Below are 19,737 nucleotides of genomic sequence, written 5' to 3'. Positions count from 1 at the left end.
GTCTACAATTGCATTTTTGTAGTTTCTATTTCGCAAAATTTATGGGGAGGGGGGGGGGTCCATCGAACCTTTTCTCTCTATAACGTCACAAAATATTGTCTAAACTGATTTTTTAAAACTATATAATTTAATTTTTATGGGGGAGAAATCCCCAGATCTCCTTTTTCTGAGTGAATGTTAAAGGTTGTTCTTACCACAAATCACAAGGATCATATTGCTTAGATCTGGTATTTATTCCCACCTAAACCAGAAGTTGAATCCACTCTCTCTGTATCCATTCATGCGTTTCAAAAGAATCAAGTGTCGCAAAAACTCAGGGCTCTTAAAAAAACGTTTTAATCACGGGTCACATTTTAAATTTTTGGCAGGCGAGGCGGGCCAACAAAACAATCCCAACAATATGTCTGCTCATATGGTCTAGTTAGCGCTACCCACCTTCCATGCAACGACGATTATTATTATTATTATTTAAGTGCTCAGTGGTGGTTTTTGAGATTTTCCAGGCGAAGTTTTCTTTAAAAATGCTTGAATTTGTTCTTAAAATTACGGTACATACAGAAAGAGTTACATAGTTTTAAAAAAACTGGCATTGAAACTTTTTTTTTTTCTTTGGCAGTAAATTTGTACCTCCAAAAAAAAGTTGGAAATTTTTCACTTCTTTTTTTCATGGGGCAAAGTGAAAAATAAAATATTTTTCTACTGAAATGTTTTCTATTCGAGTATTAAAGTTATTTTTGATCAAACAAACGAGCAAACAAAAAGAATGAATGAATAAATGAAAAAGAAATGAAACAATAAACAAATAAATAAGTTAATAAATGAGAAAAAATAAATCAGTTAATAAAATAGTGACTGAACAAGAAAATAATTGAACGATTGAATAAATGAGGGAATAATTAAATGAATGAGGAAATGTAAATGAAATAATTAATAAATGAATATGTAAGTGATTTGATAAAACATTGAATAAGTAAATGAAATGAATTATTTCATTTTGCCCCATTTATTTTGCCCCGCATGCAATTGACTAACTGTGCAAAGCATTTAAAATGCAAATGAGGCTTAATGTTAATTAAATAAATACCGGTCTGAATATTAGTAGGTCTCAATTAATATTCAAAATGTTAATAATAATAATTTTATCATTTTATAATAACAAAAATAATTTTTGACTTTTAACAAATATTACAAAATGAGTAGCAATTTTTGAAAATTTCTTACATTATGATATTTTTTGATTTTCAGATGTAATTTTTTCTTGACTGGAATAGACTACATGTGCTACTATACAGGGTGTTCCGTTTTAACCTGCAAGACCTTTATTTTCGCAACCGTTAGTCCTAGATGTATATTTCCAATTGCAAAAATGTACAAAATCAGATGCAAGATATTGAAAGTTTAAAGCAAAAATTTCTTACATTATGATATTTTTTGATTTTCAGATGTAATTTTTTCTTGACTGGAATAGACTACATGTGCTACTATACAAGGTGTTCCGTTTTAACCTGCAAGACCTTTATTTTTGCAACCGTTAGTCCTAGATGTATATTTCCAATTGCAAAAATGTACAAAATCAGATGCAAGATATTGAAAGTTTAAAGCAAAAATAAAAATGAGTCAAAAAATACAAAATTTAACTTTTTATACGGGCATTAGGTCCTCTAACTAATATTTAGAGAAATAATCTCCATTGAAAACTATTACTGACACAAAAAGCTTGACATTTGAGCGACCAAAACTCAAGGAGATATTCCAGTTCAAAGTTTTAAGAGACCATACAGAAGATGAGATTGGAACTTATCGCCCTTTCAGAAGAATGGCAGGTCGTCAAAGTAAGAAAAACAAGGTATTTATATTTTTCAATGCTATTCAAAAATAAATGCAAATGTTATGCCGCAATACACAAAAACACACCACAAAACCTCTAACAATTTGAAAAACCACTCTATGCACACATATAATTTTAAACACTTGTTAACCGCTATCCGCTATATTTCCCCCCAAAAGGTGTTATTGACGGCGAGTGAAAAGTGGTGTAAGTCACTAAACGCTGCGTTTCATAGCTGCGTTTCATATCTCGGTGGATATTGATCTTACTAATGTCAAACTTTTTGTGTTGGAATGATTTTTCAATGGAGATAATTTCCCTAAGCATAAGTTAGGGGACCTGGGGCCCGTATAAAGAGATAAATTTCGTATTTTTTGACTTATTTTTATTTTTACTTCAAACTTTCAATATCTTAACCCTGCATCTGATTTTGAACATTTTTTCAAATGGATGTATACATCTAGGACTAATGGTTGCGAAAATAAAGGTCTTGCAGGTTAAAACGGAACACCCTGTATAGATAAAATATTACCAGATTGGTGGCTCTAAAAACTGAAAATATTTCACCATTTCACTTTGACCCACATTCCCCTACTTGCGATTATTCGTAAGAAGCCAAATTTTTTGCTTCTGGTTTCATTAATTTCTGCTTCATTATAAAATGTGAAGTGAGAACCTTTTCGTAGATTCAATCAGAAATTTGTAATTCCAAAACAGATTTTTGATTAGCTTTAATAAAAACTACCTGATAATTATTTCATTATTACATAATATGTAATATTATTACATTATAAGTATAGTACATCCCCGCTTATCAGGACTAACTCTGAACAGAGGCATTTTGGATGACTGAAAATCCGGATAAAGTAGGTAGTATGGGTAATAAGCAAAACAAATCCACCATTTATTACGATTTTAAAAATGACCATGTTTAAAAGCAAAACAAAACGGAATTGTTTATATAACATTAAAAATTACAAAAGCAATTTTTCACATTACTTCTCAACAAGGAATTGGTTTACTGTTAACTTACTGTAAACAAAAAGAGAATGTTTGGTGCACTTTAGTAATGTTTTTGCTATTATAAATAAAAATTAATAATTATGTAAACATTAAATCAAAAAAAAAAAAAAAAAAAAAAACCTTCAAATTTGATCCGGACTATCTAGACCGGATAAACAAGATTCTACTGTATACTTGTAAAATGAATATATTTTTGACATACGAGTATTCAAATGATCAAATTCTATCTTTCAATCTGTTGACAATTGTTGTCCCAATTGTGGAAAAACTTGACATTTTTAAAAAAAAAACTGATGCCGGAAAGTTCCTTAATGGAAACGGTTTTTGTTTATGTGACAATGAGAGACCGACTAATACAGAGAAACCCAATGCTCATTACCCCTAAGGGCAGCGCTGTATTTACGTATGGGTTCATTGGGCGCCCAAGGCGGCAGGCTAGTGGGGGTGGCATGATATTTTTTTAACCATGCGAAAAAAAAATGAATCCTTTTAATCTAAAAAGAATAAACCATCGGTTTTTTCTTTAAATATTTTAAGATTTTTTATGAATTACCAATGTAATTGATAAGAAATGTTGTCTATGTCGTTCTGACTGCTGCATATAAAGAATTGTGAAAACATTTTTCATTTTTTATAACTATGCAAAACGTAAGTAGAAGTCATATAATTGAAAAAGTCACTAAATTTACTCGCAACTAAACGAAAGCGATCTACCATCTACCTGATATTATGTAAATGAATGCTTGCATTTTCAAGGGCTTCCTAAATATTATAGTATAACCTCCAATCACAGCTTCCGGGTTGTGTGGAAAAATACGTAGTCTAGAACAAAGATTTAAGAACTTCAATTTCGAAAAACTTCAGAGAGAGAGAGCCAGGGGCTACGTACCGCGTACACAGAAATTTTGGAGCCAGTCACAAATGACTTTTACCGGTCACCTCCATATTGTTTACCCCTATGTACCTACACACATTTCACCCCTCGATAAAAAAAATATTGGGCCCCTTCAAGCTCGGGCTCGGGCTAACAGGTGTTTCTTCTCCAAAATTTAAGCTTCCATAACACAGGAAGAATAAATAATTAGGTTTTTCCATTTAGCCTGCACAGTGCTTATGGGGTAGATGCGAACACCTAAATCGCACATCAAAAATAGCTGGGAAGGTGAAATTCAGAAATGAATATCTTTCACAACATCCCACATGAGAAGTAAAACTAGTTAAAATCAGTTTCTTTGTAGACTTGCTGGAGAAGGAAAAGTAAGATCACTCTTTAACTTTAAGAAACAACTTTCATCCTCAATGATGACAGCTACACATTTGCAACGAAACACGTGGAACTCTCCGAATATCTCCAAAATGTTATGTTTCCTAGTCTTTACTTTTTCAAAAATTACCACAAGCGTGGTAATTCGAGTTTGTTTCCATTTCCCCATGCACTCTGTGGCGGCGATTCGGGGGGGGGGAGGTCAACCGTCCCCCAATTTGTGTGGATAGTTCATTTATTTTATTTTAAAATTTAGATATCAAAACCAGAAATTATAAAAAAAAAGCAGAAATGTCGAAATTTTCAGAACATAATTATTTGTTTTACTTTATATATCTGTTTACGAAACATTATCTAGCACAAGCAGTAACTTTTAGTTTATTTATTCACTATTTAAATATATTATTAAATCAATTGTTTTTATTACCAAGTGTTTGTGTCATTTCAAAATACTTAGTTGGTAAATAATATAAGTCTAATTCATGTCTAAGTGTTTCTTCGGGGAAAGTTATTGTGCACAAAATTCATCAAATCTTAATGTATAAAAATCTTCTGTGCGGACGTTTGTCACCATAAGGCTTTTAAACGGCTGGACCGATTTTGATCAAATTTTTTGTGTGTAATTAAATTGTGGCAAGCATGGTTTCGAATCACGATGGAAAGAATCGGAAACGTTTTTGTTAATGAATTAATTAATTCAAACATTGGATGGTTATATCTCCCAAATGATTGATATTTATTTTAACGTATTGTTGAGCGAGAACTGAAATAAATATTTAACCCGTTGCCAAAGGACAATAAGAAAGCCAGTTTCTGCTTTTTGTAATGAAATTTTCTACTGTGATATGTCAATTGAGAATAGATAAAACATAGAGAGAGAGAGTGAAGCCTTCATTTCTCTCTTGAAAGCAACGATTTTAGGCCCCGAGATATATTTTAAAGTAAAGTACTGGAAGGTTCACGCAAAACGTATGTTCTGTCGTCGTAGTTGAACCATGTGACCGGATCGGTGCTTTAGGTTTTCCTAACCAAATGATGAAAAAGTACCGTACCTAGCAACATTTGTTTCGCGGCTCAAATCCATCTGAGTTTTGGCACCAATGTCAAGAATACTTTAAGGATGATCAAACTAATCAGTACATTATTAAAGGAAAAGATGATGGAGTTTAAAGACGAAACAAATTTTATTTTCGTCCAGATAAACTACAATAGGGTAGTTCTGTACACAAAAAATCAGTGCAGTGGAAGATCTTGATCTTTGGTGGAAAGAGCAAATTAGGCAATATATGAAGTTTTAAAAGTTTTCGTTCAAAAGATCGGACCGCTAATCGGTCGGAGTTCGCTTCGCTCACTGACCGGCTGGATTACAGTAACGTGGTGGTTTGGCGACTTTGGCTATAAATAGTAGAGTCGCGTGATCATTTGTTTACATTTTACAGCTACTGCTAATGTAATTTATTGTATTTTTTGTTTATTTGGCAAAAGATTTTAAACTGCAAAGAACTGATTTTCGTTTTAAAGAGTGTTTAGTCATTTTAGTTGAAGAAAGTATTTTTTTTACATCGGGAGTGGGGGTAGGGGATGAGTGATTTCCGCTTATTCATAGAACTGTTTTTACCTTTATTATTTTTTTAAACGATATCCTTTCGATTGATTTATTCTTTTTCATATGGGGGATGTTGCAGCGGGATTTCCCGTTTGTTCTTAATGGGTAGTTAGTTTTTTACACTTAATATCTGAGGACGCTTTTTATCCTTTGAGTATGGATGAAGGAACAAGCCATCAAGTCCGGAAGAAAAAATAGTTAATAAAAACAACGGCTCAGTAGGCATTAGATAAATCAAGTTGTAATAAATAAACGCAGTCTGACACCAAGCACAGCTTAAATCATTTTCTTTTTACTTATTTTTTTCAACAAAACGATTCAAACACTTGATAGTTTATTAAATTTTTTAAACTTTTCAATTTACAAAGTTTGAACAGAACAACGTCTGTCGGGTCCTCTAGTTCTTAATAAAACGTGAGTTAAGTTGCTGGATTTACATCAATTACCACTCATCTGCTCTCAAAACCAGCATTAGCGAAAAATTTATACTTCTCTTTCTCTCTTACTTTTTTTTTTTTTTTTTCATTTTTTGGCAGCCACTAAAAGTCGTATGGCTTTTAGTTGTTGGTTATTCCCTCCCCCCTCCACTTTTCAGCCCCAATCGCCGCCTCTGCCCGCACTTAAATTTTTGGGAGTTCAGAAATTCTTAATTTGCCGAATGGAACTCCACATTTTGCCGAATGATGATAATTTTGCGGATTGAAATTCCAAATTTCGCCGAAATGATAATTTTGCCGAATAGACCTCCAAATTTTGTCGAATGAGGATACTTTTTCCGAATGGAATTCCAAATTTCGCCGAATGTTGATAATTTTGCCGATTGGAACTCTACATTTTGCCGAAGGATAATAATTTTGCCGAATAGATCTCCAAATTTTGCCGAATGATGATAATTTTGCCAAATCGTCAGACAAAATTCGCCGAGTTCAGAAACTTTTGGAGATCACAGTGACCTTCCGTGACCTCCCATTGGGGCGCCCCTGACCCCATGTTCTCTTTTATCCCAGTCAACCCTACTTGTTTATTTTTTTAAATATTTCAATCAGTTTTTCATAAACAAGATCTTCAAAAAATAAGTATTCATTTGAGATAGGAATCTTTAAAATGCCTCCATCCCCATGTTGTAGAGTCATCTCATCTTTTCATCGAACAGAGATTTTCATGCAGAGAGATTTAGGCATGACTCCGACTCCCTCCCAGAGTAACACGGCGAATTGGCCAAAATGAGGAGCGAGAGAATCCAGTAAAATCTGCAAAAATCGATGTCAGCTCAGCAGCAGATCAAAGTGACAGAGTTGTCGGGAAAGATTCACCCTCCACCGACACACAATGGAATAGCCCAGAATGAAGTTATCGAACGTTGGCGTTTCCCTCCCCCCTCTTTTCCTACGCATCTCTCCCCCCGAAGTAAAGAAAGCAGTCGACTCTTCCGAATTCCAAGATCATAAGCGGCCGGCAAAACAAGTTTATTTTAGAGATTTTTCCTCCCATTGTTCGAGTTGTTTTTTGACTTTTGAGAGGAATTTGGGGAATTGTAATTTGTCAGGGCTGTCTGGAGTATCTATTGTTTTCCGTGGATGATATTTTATCAACAAACTAGACAAAACAACAATCACTAAAATATAGCATTAAAAAACACAATCGTATGAAATCGAATCAAGTTTTGAATCATTTGATCTTCTGATATGTTAATCTCAATTGAAAAATTTAAATTCCCAAAACGTGGTATTCTTTCAGCTAGCTGCTACATTTTTTAATGCATATGTGCAAGTACCAGCGGTTTATAATTAAAAGAAATGAAGAAATAATTAGTGTTTGAAATAAATAATTCAATTAAAAATTAAAATATATAAATAAATAAAGGAAAAGAGCGTTTTCCTGTTCTTTCTGTTCATTTATTTATTCTTTGCGGATCTACATTTTTTTTAGATCAGTAATTTTAAAACTTTTTTATTTTTTCAAACAATATCCATGCTTTAAAAATAACAATCTTCGGCAGGGGTTCTCAACCTTTCAGACTCAGCGTCTCCTTTGAATACTGAATAGTGATGTAAGGCAGTGAAAGGTTCAAGCTTTTGCGCTTCAAAAAATGTATCTGCTGTTGATTGCTGCTTTTTTTTTTTTTTGAGCAATCACGATTGCTTATTGTCCTCATTTGACTGTTTTGATGTGCTATCATTTTATTTTCCCGCCAGCACCATCTGCAGCACCACCGTCGACCGGCTCCTCACGATGCTGCTCCTCTAGCGAAAACCGTCTCCAGGTTGCATCCATATGCTACACGCACGCGCATACATACACCATAACTACGCACACACACACGCACACACAAATATATACACCTACACACACATACACAAACACATACACACTCAAACACATACATACACACACACGCAAACATACAGACACCTACACATACACACACAACTACCCACACACTTATCACACTCATGCCAACACACAACTACCCACACACTCATCACACTCATGCCTACACACAACTACCCACACACTCATCACACTCATGCCTGCACACAGACACAAATACATATGCCTACACACACATACACATTCCCCACCACACACAAACACTCATACACACAACTACCCACACACTCACACCTGCACACAGACACAAACACACATGCCTACACACATACACATACCCCTACACACAAACGCACATACACCCCCCCCCCCCACACACACTCGTGATTGCGAAAAACATAATTTGAATTCAAGAGATCAAAACTCTTTTTTTTTTTTTTTTTTTTCAATTTCATATAACTAGTCAGTCAAAAAGTATAATTCACACTATTCGCACCTCCCCAATGTCAAAACTACCGGTGACAACTGACAAAGCTTTTAGAGCACAGAAGTACCGTCGACACTATGACTATGTCTCACAGACCGTCTCAATATGGTTTTGTTTGACTCTCCTCCTTTATTCAGTGTTTACAAAATAATAATAATAATAAATAATAATAATAATAATAAAAAAATTAAATTTGAAAAAAAAAACTTAAAAAATTAAATAAAAAAAACTGCGCTGAAGTACCACGTGTTTGTGGGAAACGGTTAGTCACATCTCACATACACTTGATTCATTTGAGGAGGCGTGTTTATTTCAAATATCCGACAGTTTTTTAATGTTTAAGTTGGATTTCGTTCTGCATTGACGGATACAAGGGAGGGGCGATCGCCCTCTCTTGAGGGGCTCTACCTAGGCAATTTTTGACATTGAAGTTCCAAAAGTAATTTTTAGTCAATCTGCAAAGAATTTAAGGGAACTTTCAACCGGAAATTTTTTGGAATATTACAAAATTGCAGTTTTAAAAACGCGATTTTAAACCATCTATGGTAACGTTAGAGGAAGAAATAATGAGGTTCAAGTTCTTTCCCCTGCTAATTTTTCAAAACTGCAGTTTCATAAGTACCATTTTAAAACGATAATGGATTATGTTAGGGGAGAGGGTTCGGAAACTTTGCATTTTTCGAAAATTGAAGTTCTAAAAAGGCAATTTCTCTCCTCCCTTTAAGGATTCCTGGATCCGTCCTTGTTCTGTTTTTGAGGATTTGATTCGGTGAAGCGGCTGATTCAATTAACCACTGATTTAATTACCCGGCACTCACTGTATTATTCTTACTCTCCAATACAAAGTAAATCGGTCGTTGCAGCAAGCACAATCGTGTGGGTGTGCCAAATTATTACTCCCATCGCGAAAGTTACATCTCAATGCTAAATCATCAATTTTTCAACCTTCTGTGAAAAATGAACATAAATGAATTTGCCAAAAATATTAATTGTTGAAATGAATTGCAATATTTTCAAGGTTTTTTCTTTTTTCATATATCTGCCCAAATAAATAAATCAAAATAAATTCAGAAAATAAGAAAGTAATTTATAAATAAAATTTTAAAGTATTTACTAATATATATTTTTAATGAGATGTTCCATTGTCAGCGAGTATTTCAAGCAAGTTTTTGAGAACTCGTGCTGCCATCTATCGTTCTTAATAATCCCGATCAAACACGATATTTAACGCAATTTATGCGAAATGATTTTAAATTCAATAACACAATCGATGTCGAATAATAACTTGGTCAAAAGACTTACATTAAGAAAAAGATATACTTTTTGATTTTAATGTGTTGAAATTTGAAGGGTGTGAATTTCAAAAGTAAATAAATATATGAACGAATACTTTGGAAGGGGGGGGGGATGAGATAAGGATCAAAATTTTGAAAAATATATTTATAAATCATTAAGAAAAATTTTTTTGTCAGTTCAAGACTTTATTTTACTTTATTGGCCCCTTTCTCAATTCTATTCGTTATTCTTTTATTTCTTCCTTTAACAGCTTATCAATACATTCGGTAATCTTATTTTAAAAACTAGTATTTTTTTTTTTTTAATTCATAAATAATGAAAGAAAAATGATGAATAGTATGGGACATAAGTCTCGCTCTCTTTTTTTTTAATTATTATTATTATTAAATATCGATAACCATTAATGTAGAAAAAAAACATACTGGTTGATACAAACTATTCATTAGTCATTGTTAACAAGTGTAAGGACCATTTTTATGCAAATTACCAGGAACCTGTGTACACAACCATTACTTTGGCAATATATGGGTGAATAAAATTCAGTCACAAATTTAATTTCATAACTAAGAAATTAAATATGTGACTGACTTTTTTGCAAAAATTTAAGGTATGAAGTAATAATGTGCAAATACTATAATTAATCATTTTATTGGGGGGGGGGGGGATATTTTGGTACTGATATTTGTCTCTTTCCAGCTGTTTGGCGGATTTATCTGTATAATTCATTCATGCGCGTCAGCCGACATTCGGAAGTTAGCTGCATCTACTATTGACTACATGTTGTTTCCTTTGCATTGACACTGCGACGGTAAAAAAGCAAGTTTTACAGAGTTTATTTATTTTCAGTCACAACTAGAATACAATCAACTCCCGTTTTAGCGATGTCCATTACAGCGAAAATATTGTTTTAACGAAGATTTCGGAATTGAGGAAATCCTCAATTCATATTGTATACAGACTAGCTGCGTCGCCCGGCTTTGCACGGTCCACCTCAAAAATAAAAGTTATGTTAAGTGTCACGTGTTCAACACTCAGACTTAAACAAAAAAAAAAAAAAAAAAAAAAAAAAAAATCAGTAAAATTTTGCGGCAGATTGCGGAAAAATGACCAAAAAGAAAACATTTTAAATGCTCCGATTACAGGAAAAGCTTTTGAAACAAAAGCAAAAGTATTTTACTTGTTCATATTCGAGAAAAAAAATGGCAAAAAGATCTTTTGTCTCAATGATTTTCTTCACGCTCCATCGAGTAAAGAAATCTGTATATATAAAATAGCTTGTCCTGAGTGACAATCAACGCACAGCCAAAACTACTGAGGCTAGAAAGCTGAAATTTGGAACATAGGTTAACTTTGAAACGTAAGTGCGTGGTAAGAAAGGATTTTTGAAAATTTCAATTTTAAGGGGGTGAAACGGGATGGAGAACGCTACACACTCATATGCAAAATTCTCAAGAACGGGCTCGAGCTCAGGGTCGAACCAGGTATAAAAAAATTCGAAATTTTACGAGGGTTACGAATATTCTTGCCTCATCCACGTAAGATGCCAACTAACGGAGATATTAATTAAAAACTCAACTTTACGTCTACTTGAACATACGTCTATGCCAAGAAATTGCAAATGGTCCGATATTTTCGGATTTTGTATTGGGTTGTTCGGAAAGTAATTTCGTTTTTTCCCGTCAGAGGACTTAATTACGTTTTTTCGAAACCAACTTCACACTTAAGCCGCATAACCATTATATGTCTTGAGAGCTGATATTGCAAGGCTTATGTGTGAAAAAGTTCTATTAATTCTACGCAGTAGTTTTTGGTTGGTGCCCTTTTAAATATGGAGAGCAATAAGCAGCATTTTCGTCATATTTTACTTTTTTACTTCAGAAAAGGTAAAAATGCTGTCCAAGCGAGAAAAAAATTGACGGATGTGTATGGAGAAGGCGTGTTAACAGTACGCCAGTGCCAGAACTGGTTTGCAAAATTTCGATCCGGCAATTTTGATGTCGATTCGCTCCTCAAACGTCAAGAAAATGATCCATTTTTGAAGCGGATTATTACTGGGGACGAAAAATGGGTTGTATACAACAATGTTAAACGCAAGAGGTCATGGAGCAGAAAAGATGAACCGGCTCAAAGCGTGTCAAAAGCCAACATTCACCAAAAAAAGGTGATGCTCTCCGTTTGGTGGGATGTCAAAGGAATCGTTTTTTTTTTTTTTTTTGAGCTTTTGCCGGACAATACAACGATTAATTCAGAAGTCTATTGTCATCAGCTGGACAAATTGAATGATTCACTTAAAGAGAAGAGCCCCGAATTAATCAACAGGAAGGGTGTAGTGTTCCACCAGGATAATGCGAGACCTCACACAAGTTTGGTCACTCGCCAAAAACTTTTACAGCTTGAATGGGACGTACTGCAACATCCACCATATTCTCCAGATCTGGCGCCTTCCGACTACTATTTGTTCCGGTCCCTGCAAAATTTTTTGGCAAAACCTTTACCTCAAATGAAGATGTCAAAAACCACCTGAACCAGTTTTTTGCCAGCAAGGACCAAAACTTTTATGAGAGGGGAATTATGTTACTGCCAGAAAGATGGCAAAAGGCGTTGGACCAGAATGGCCAATATATAATTTAATAAAATATTTATTCATTATACGAAAACTGTCTTTCATGTTCTCCAAAAAAAAAAAAAACGAAATGACTTTCCGAACAACCCAATACCATTCGAAAGCTCATAAAAAAATAATCATTTCAAAAAATATCTGCAAAGACTGTAGCTGCGGACATCGAAAAATGACTACAAAAAAATTTATAAGCATTTGAAGTAAAAATTAATTTATTTCAAAAAAAAAAAAAATTTTCCTCCATTTTTGCGCGAGATTAATTTTAGCTTGAATAAAAGCTGAACAATATTATTTGTTGCCATTTCTTGCTTGAGTATCAAGAAGTAAAATTAATTTCTTGCAATTGGTTTTTAACGCATTGTGACTTTGTCTGTAGCAGGGCATTTAAGATTTCGCTTTTGATTAGGTTTTTGCAAGTCGATGTTTTCATGTACAATTTTAATGGCTATGTAGGTGCGTAGTCTTTAAAAAAATCTGACTCTTACTGGTCTTGTTAACGTTATTTTTAAGAGTGATGATTTTTAAGGGTGATTGTTTTAATGGCGATATTGAGGAACATTTCTCTTAATTGAAAGGGTGTTTTTTTCATGCTCTTGGACCCATTCTGATAAATATTCTCGAAACTATTCCAGACGAGGATTTTAAAGAGCCATCGATTCTCTTTGAAAACTTACCTTTATTATATCGAAGACACGTTTTTTTTTTTTTTTCAGTTACAGGTACTTTACGGCAAATTATTAATCTTGGCGATTGTTTATGTTTAGCTTATTGTTTGCATGTTTGATTAAACCGAAGGCCCCTACATATAGGGTGGCGTATATATAGCGACTCTAACTAAACCTACGTAGAAACTGCTTATTTGGCGAAGCTATGCATTACTTTGTCACTGTACTTTTTTTTACTTTTGAACAAAAATCAAGACTTGAAACAAAACTAATAAAATGAAAAGTAATTTTCCAAATAATTAAACCAAGCCGTTATTTAAAGTAAAAATCGAGTTAGGCGATAACAATAGTTGGAGGAAATTTTAAAGCAAATGAAGAATTGTGATTCAATGTTTTGGCGAATTGTTTTGAATTCCCAATAAACTTTTAATTTGTTTCTAACCGAATGAAATGTACGACTTTTTCTTTTTTTTTTCTAACGACAATTTTCGAATGTCCTACGGGATTTTTTTTTCTTTTTTCGTTAGACGGATGGGATAGCTAATCAATCGAAGTTCGCTTCGCTTGCTAAGAGCTGGGTTACGGTAGTATGGTCGCTTGGCGAATTTGGTGACATTCAATAGAGTTGCGGAATTATTTTACATTTGAAAGATACTATTTGATGTCTTTTTAAGCACTTTTACTATACTTGGCCAGATTGTTATGGAGTAATCTGAGGTCTGGTTTTGCTTATATCTCAGCAAATAGACCACTTAGAGACTTCGGGATTTCACTAAATGATTTGCTTAATCATGAGGTACAACTTAACGCTGAAAAATTAAAATCCTAAAGCAAAATTATTTTTCTCGGTTAGGAAGAAAAACAGCAAATTTCATTTAATTACTCCATTAAATGTTTAAATATAAAACCCATTGTTACAAATTTTGTTGCCTTGCGACAGTAAGAATAATAGTAATCATAATGAAAATTTTAAATCAAGGCTTCTCTTGACATAAAAATTGTTTGAAAACGAAAAACTTTAAAATAACTGATTTTTTTTAAAAATACTAAACACTTTTTATAATGCACTCAAAATGACAAAATAACTTTTCTGGGTCAGAAAAGACAATTTAAGTAATCCTGTGGTTTTCAATTATTCCAAGAAAAAGACGTCTCAAACGAAGAACAGTGCGCTCAAGTCATTTCAAACAAATTTTACCATTAAGAAAAATATGCATGTTTCAACACTCAAATTTATGATTCAAAGCTAGATAATGATAAAACATTCTCTACATGACTTGAGCGCACTTTTCTTCATATGAGAAGTCTTTTTCTTAGAATAATTGAAAACTACAGGAATACTTAAATTGTCCTATCTGACCCAGAAAAGTTATTTTGTCATTTTGAGTGCATTATAAAAAGTGCTTAGCATTTAAAAAAAAAAACTGCTATTTAGTTATTTGTTGAAACATTTCAGCAGCTAAAAAAAACCGCTTCATTCGCAAAAGGGCAGGGTTACGGAAGCGTGGTTGCGTGGCTCGTTAAACTATACAGTTGGACGATTATTTTGAGTTTTAAAGCTACTGTAAATCTTTTTAAATGGTTTAGCGAATAGTTTTAAATTCCAAAGAGACTTTAAAAGGTGTTTTTGAATAATGATCATTTTACATCGGGGGGGGGGGGGATTTTTTATTCAACGGATTTTCTTTAAATTCTTAGCACGGGCATCCCCGTGCGGGTACTGTCGATGCCGTCGCAACACATCCGTCGCCGATGCCGTCTGTTGTGACGGTAACGGTACTGCTAGTATACATGTACTAGTAAAATGTAATACAGTGAATGTAGTTTCTTTACTCTATGTCACGGGCGGATCCAGGGAGGGGGCCATGGGGGCCATGGTGAAGTGAAAATTTCAAGAAAAGTTATAATCCCCTTTTTTGAGAAAAAAATGCAAAAAAAAAAAAAAAAATTCCCTTATAATACATATAAAGTCTAACATAAAGGAAAACAATGAGAAGGGGGCCATGGTCACCCTGAGAAAGTTTTAAAAATACGCCGGGGAGCCATAAAACGACACTGAGGAAGTTTCAAGTGTAGTTTTTAAACCCTCTTTTCTTGCTTAGGAGATATTTCAATAATTGGGAATCTGGCGTGGTCGTCTCATTTTCGGCGTAAATAATTTTATTTTGGTAACCCCGCTAATTTAAAGTAAGCCTATGTGAATAGATGTTTCCGATCTCTTTGTTTAGATTTGCAAAGAAAAATACCTCTCGCGCAGGCGCTGGAGCCAAAAATTGTCGCCAATGAAGAAAGATCGCCAGATTCCCAATTATCGAAATATCCCCCTTGCTTAAATTGAAAAAAAAAACTTGATTGTAATTCATGTGAAGTCTAACAAAAATGGAAACAAATGGCAGAGGGAAAAGGCATGACCAACCCACGAAAATTTCAAAAACATCAAGTGTGTACCAAATATTTGGGTTCATTTAGCATAATGTCTTGTTAGATGTGTTTACTTCCCTCATAGAAGTAAGAAAAGAGATACGTGTTAGTAAGTGTCCGACAAAAAAGTTATACATTTAATGATCGCGCATTAAGTTAAAATTAGATTTAACTTTTAACCGGACTTTATGCAGTGCTATGTACTTATTCTTCAATCCCTTTTTAAAAATGGGAACCTCCGAACCACTCCTCTTGTTACTATTTCCAAAGATCGTCTATAAACCACGTTTTAAAAAATAACTTGCAAACGTTTCCAGGGGAGGGTCCCCCACGTCTCATTTTCGCCAACATCGTTCAAGATCAGCCTAAATTTTGTTTTAAGCGCTTGAGTCTCAAATTGTTTCAGGGGGAAAACTCCTCCTTTCCTAACATCATTGAAAGTCTCCAAGAATTACTTTTCTGGTCATTCAATTTCGAAAATTGCTAGTCCTCTAAAATAAAAAAGTTACTCATGAACCATGGATTGCCTACATTTGCAATTTAAAGAGTTCAATTTTGAAAAAATTTTGGGACTGGACCTCAGAATCTCTTCAACCCCTAACCTTACCTTACCTAAGAAAGTCTAGAATGCGTTTTTAAGTCTATAAATTAGTAAAAATTCCTGGGATGGGCCTTTTAATCTCTCACAGCTCCTTAACACTACCAAAAATCGTCTAAAACAACCTTTTTAGCGCTACAATTTCGGGGGGGGGGGGAGCGCTCCAAACCTCGTCTCCTCTTCTTTCATTACCAAAGATAATTAGAATGCATCTTTAAGACTGCAAATTATAAAAATTTCTGGGTACGAACCTTCGAATTTCTCCTCCACGTATCATCACGAAAAGATCGTATTAAACTGCGTTTTTGTCTCTACAATGGCAAAAAAAAAAAAAAATCCGCCGGAGAAACCCTGAACCTCTTCTTAGCATTATTGGAGATAATGTTTGCATTTTTAAGGTTTCAATTTCGAAAAATGGGCAGGAAGGGGGGTGATCGCCCCCGAGCCCTTAATATTACAAAAGACAGTTAAAATGCTTTTCTAAGATTACAAATCGGAAAAATTTCCTTAGATGAGCCCTCAAATCTCTCCTCCCTCTAACATCATCAATGATCGTTTAAAACCGCATTCGTAGAGCTACTGTTTCGAAAAATAGCAAAGGGAGCGCCGCCGAACCTCTTCTCCCCTAACATTACAAAAGATCGTCTAAAATGCGTTTTTTAAGACAACAAATTCAAAAAAATTTCGGGGGAGAAACCCCTGAGCACCCTTTACTTCAGAGTTAATATTATACTTACAATTGGTTCATATCGGCTTCCTCTTAAATCAGAAGTCCTATACAGTCGCCTCAGAACACAGCACTGATTACTGGAATGCCACTTTGAGTCGACGATATATATGCACAAGTTTGTTAAGAAAATAGGAAAATAATTGGGAAGGTTACAGCCTTTATTTTAAACTTGCGTCGCCTAGTGAAAATTCCTTAAAAAATGCTCTAGTTAAAGATGGGCCATACTGGTATTTGTAAAATTCAAAATTTTTTCAAAGCATCGAATTTTTTCAAATGACCCTCTCCGAGAATTCTGTCTGGATCCGCACCTGCTCCATGTTCACGCTACACATTTTAATAAAAGCATTGTCGCGGAAAGTTGAGATGAAGCTGTGAATAATAATTTGAATGGCCTTCGAAAAATAGGGATTTTATGTTGAAATCTATGTCATATAATGAATAGTTTTTAATTGATATCTCCACTAATTATTATCGGAGGATTATGTTAAATAGCCAAACATAAAGACGGGAAGATTACGAATCCATTGATACCTGGTTCGATGGTCAATTCATTGTCGTTTGGGAAAAGAAACTTAGACATACTCGTGGATACATAGGTGCATACATAGCTGCATACATAGGTACATACATAGATATATAAGCTCAGTTTTTAATTATATAAAATTTGTCACTCACCCGTGTTCCAGCGGCCTTCCGTCTGGCATGGTGTGGGGCGGCATGGCGGCGGGGTGGGGCGGCGGCGGTGGCGCCCCCTGCGGCGGGTGGTGGGGCGGCATGGGCGGCCCGTGGTGGTGGTGGTGGTGGACGGGGGGCCCTCCCTTCCAGCCGGGCGGCTCCTCCAGGGCGGGGGGTGGCTCGCGGGGGCCCGCCCCTCCTCCGCCGGGGGGGAACGCGGTCCAGGTTCGGTTCACGGCTGCCGGGGCGCGGGCCCTCCCCGGGAGAGCGGCCCTCCTGCGGCCGATGGGGCGCCCCTCAACCGGCCTGCATCCTCACTCAGGTTGGCCGGCGCTCAATCTAGAGAGAAAAGACACTGAATTAAAACCCTGCATTTGACTTCAAACCTATAAACCAAGAAGTTCCGTCTAGAACTAAACGAGCCTACTTTCCCGTATACCCATATGAGGCGGTGAGAAGCAAAGGGATGTAAGTGGACATTTTCAAGCTTTGAGTAAAACGCGTTTAAGGATAACATCCTAGGTAGGTTTTCATTGAACTTTTTTTCTAAATCATGCTGTGTAGCAGCAACTACCAGGGCTACTAGTACCATCTCTTGCCCCAAGACAGAGGAGAGGTTCACCTACCATGTGTACTGGTTATCTCCAAATTTTTAATTTTGCCACTTACGTCCCTTTGCTTCTCACTGTCTCATATCTAGTGTCTAGTATCTGATCAATATTCTCAGATATAGCTAAAATCGCAAATTGTTTTAAACATAATTTTTTAATATTTTAAGCCAGGGCCATAACCAGACTTTTGTTTCGGAGGGGGTGTTACCAAACACATTCTTTGAAACATTTATAAGGTCTATCAAATTTGGTTTCATGTGTATTATATTGATTTTTCTTGCAATAAATTATCTAAATGGAAAGAGGGGATGTTCTTAAAAAATGCCATATTGTTACATAATAAATGAATTTCTCAATAACTACCGTAAACACACAATGAGTTTGTACAATTTTTCAGTCATACTCAAATCACTTCACAAATAAAATTGAAATAATAGTAAAACAACAATATTATTTTTGTTACAAAAAAATGAATAAAACAGTAAAATAAACAAATAATAGAAAGCATTTCTTTGGATGAAAAATTTCGGATGGGGTTTGAACCCTATAAACCACCTCTTTGCATCCGGCCCTGGGACCAATGAGTTATTAGATCCAAGATGACAGGATGAACTGGGTGCAAGTGTCGCACCGTCATCAGCAGTGGCGGATTTATCATGTCACAAAATCGAGGTACCCCCGCGAACATAAGGACTCCGACGAGGATTCGAAAATGCGCATAATGAATGTTTTAAATAGTTCTATGATATACAAAGGGCAAAAGGGGGACTCAAAAATTTTAATACTTTAAAAAATATATATTTTTGGTTGTTTATCTACTACTAAATTAGTTTTGGGCTTTAATTCCAACAAGTATATTTATACGGGACCTTAAGTATGTTTTTTATGCTTTTATATATTTATTTTCATTATTTTTCCATGTACGCGAAAAATAATAGCACAACAAACTTTTCAATCAATAGTGCTGCCATCTATCAAATAAAAGTGTCGGTATGATGAATATCGAGATAGCGAAACTTTTGTTGGTGTAAAAATTTACTTCAAGTGTTTGTAGCTAAATAAAGGAAATTTGAAAATTAGAGCCAGAAATAAAAAAAATTAATCATATAGATATTTTGTTCTTTTATTTAAAATAAATAAATAAATAAATAAAACACTGATGTAGGCATGTAAGAATAACTTTGCGGTTAAATATATTTAGTGCTGCCATCTAGGAGGAAGTATTGACTCTTAAGTGGTATGGCAAAAATTGATTGAAAAAACACATTTATCCATTTTCAAGGTTCTTGGCTAGACAATCCATGAAAATTTGAAGAAACTAGTGTACAAACACAAAAATGACAGAACTATTGAGCATGAATTCTGAACAAACAAGAATTTAATTATTTTTTTAAATAGAAAATGACTTTTATTAAAGTTCATATTTCTCTTCCGAGTACGCATATCGAATTATCTATTAGATTTTTTTTAACAATCGGAAACAGTATTTAAGCATTTGTGTGTGGGGGAGGGGGGATATATGAGAGTGAAGTAACGTAATTGTGGAGAATAAAACCTGATTCTAATCAGATGAGTGGAAATA

General features: G+C 34.7%; 1 protein-coding gene across 5 annotated transcripts in view; it reads right to left on the bottom strand.

Annotated features, from left to right (window-relative positions):
• LOC129225179 (LIM domain-binding protein 2-like) overlaps positions 1 to 19,737 on the bottom strand; it is a 132,186-nt gene that overhangs the window by 34,868 nt on the left and 77,581 nt on the right. For all 5 annotated transcript variants that reach the window (XM_054859741.1, XM_054859744.1, XM_054859743.1 and 2 more), the window contains exon 2: positions 17,545 to 17,883. In XM_054859741.1, the coding sequence (XP_054715716.1) occupies positions 17,545 to 17,645 (101 nt within the window). In that variant the 5' untranslated portion in view covers positions 17,646 to 17,883. The remainder of the gene's footprint in view (positions 1 to 17,544; positions 17,884 to 19,737) is intronic.

The sequence above is a fragment of the Uloborus diversus genome, chromosome 6, assembly GCF_026930045.1.
Source record: "Uloborus diversus isolate 005 chromosome 6, Udiv.v.3.1, whole genome shotgun sequence".
Taxonomy (NCBI): Eukaryota; Metazoa; Arthropoda; class Arachnida; order Araneae; family Uloboridae; genus Uloborus; species Uloborus diversus.
The sequence above is the reverse complement of the archived record's forward strand: the minus strand, read 5'-3'. Positions and strand labels throughout refer to the sequence as shown.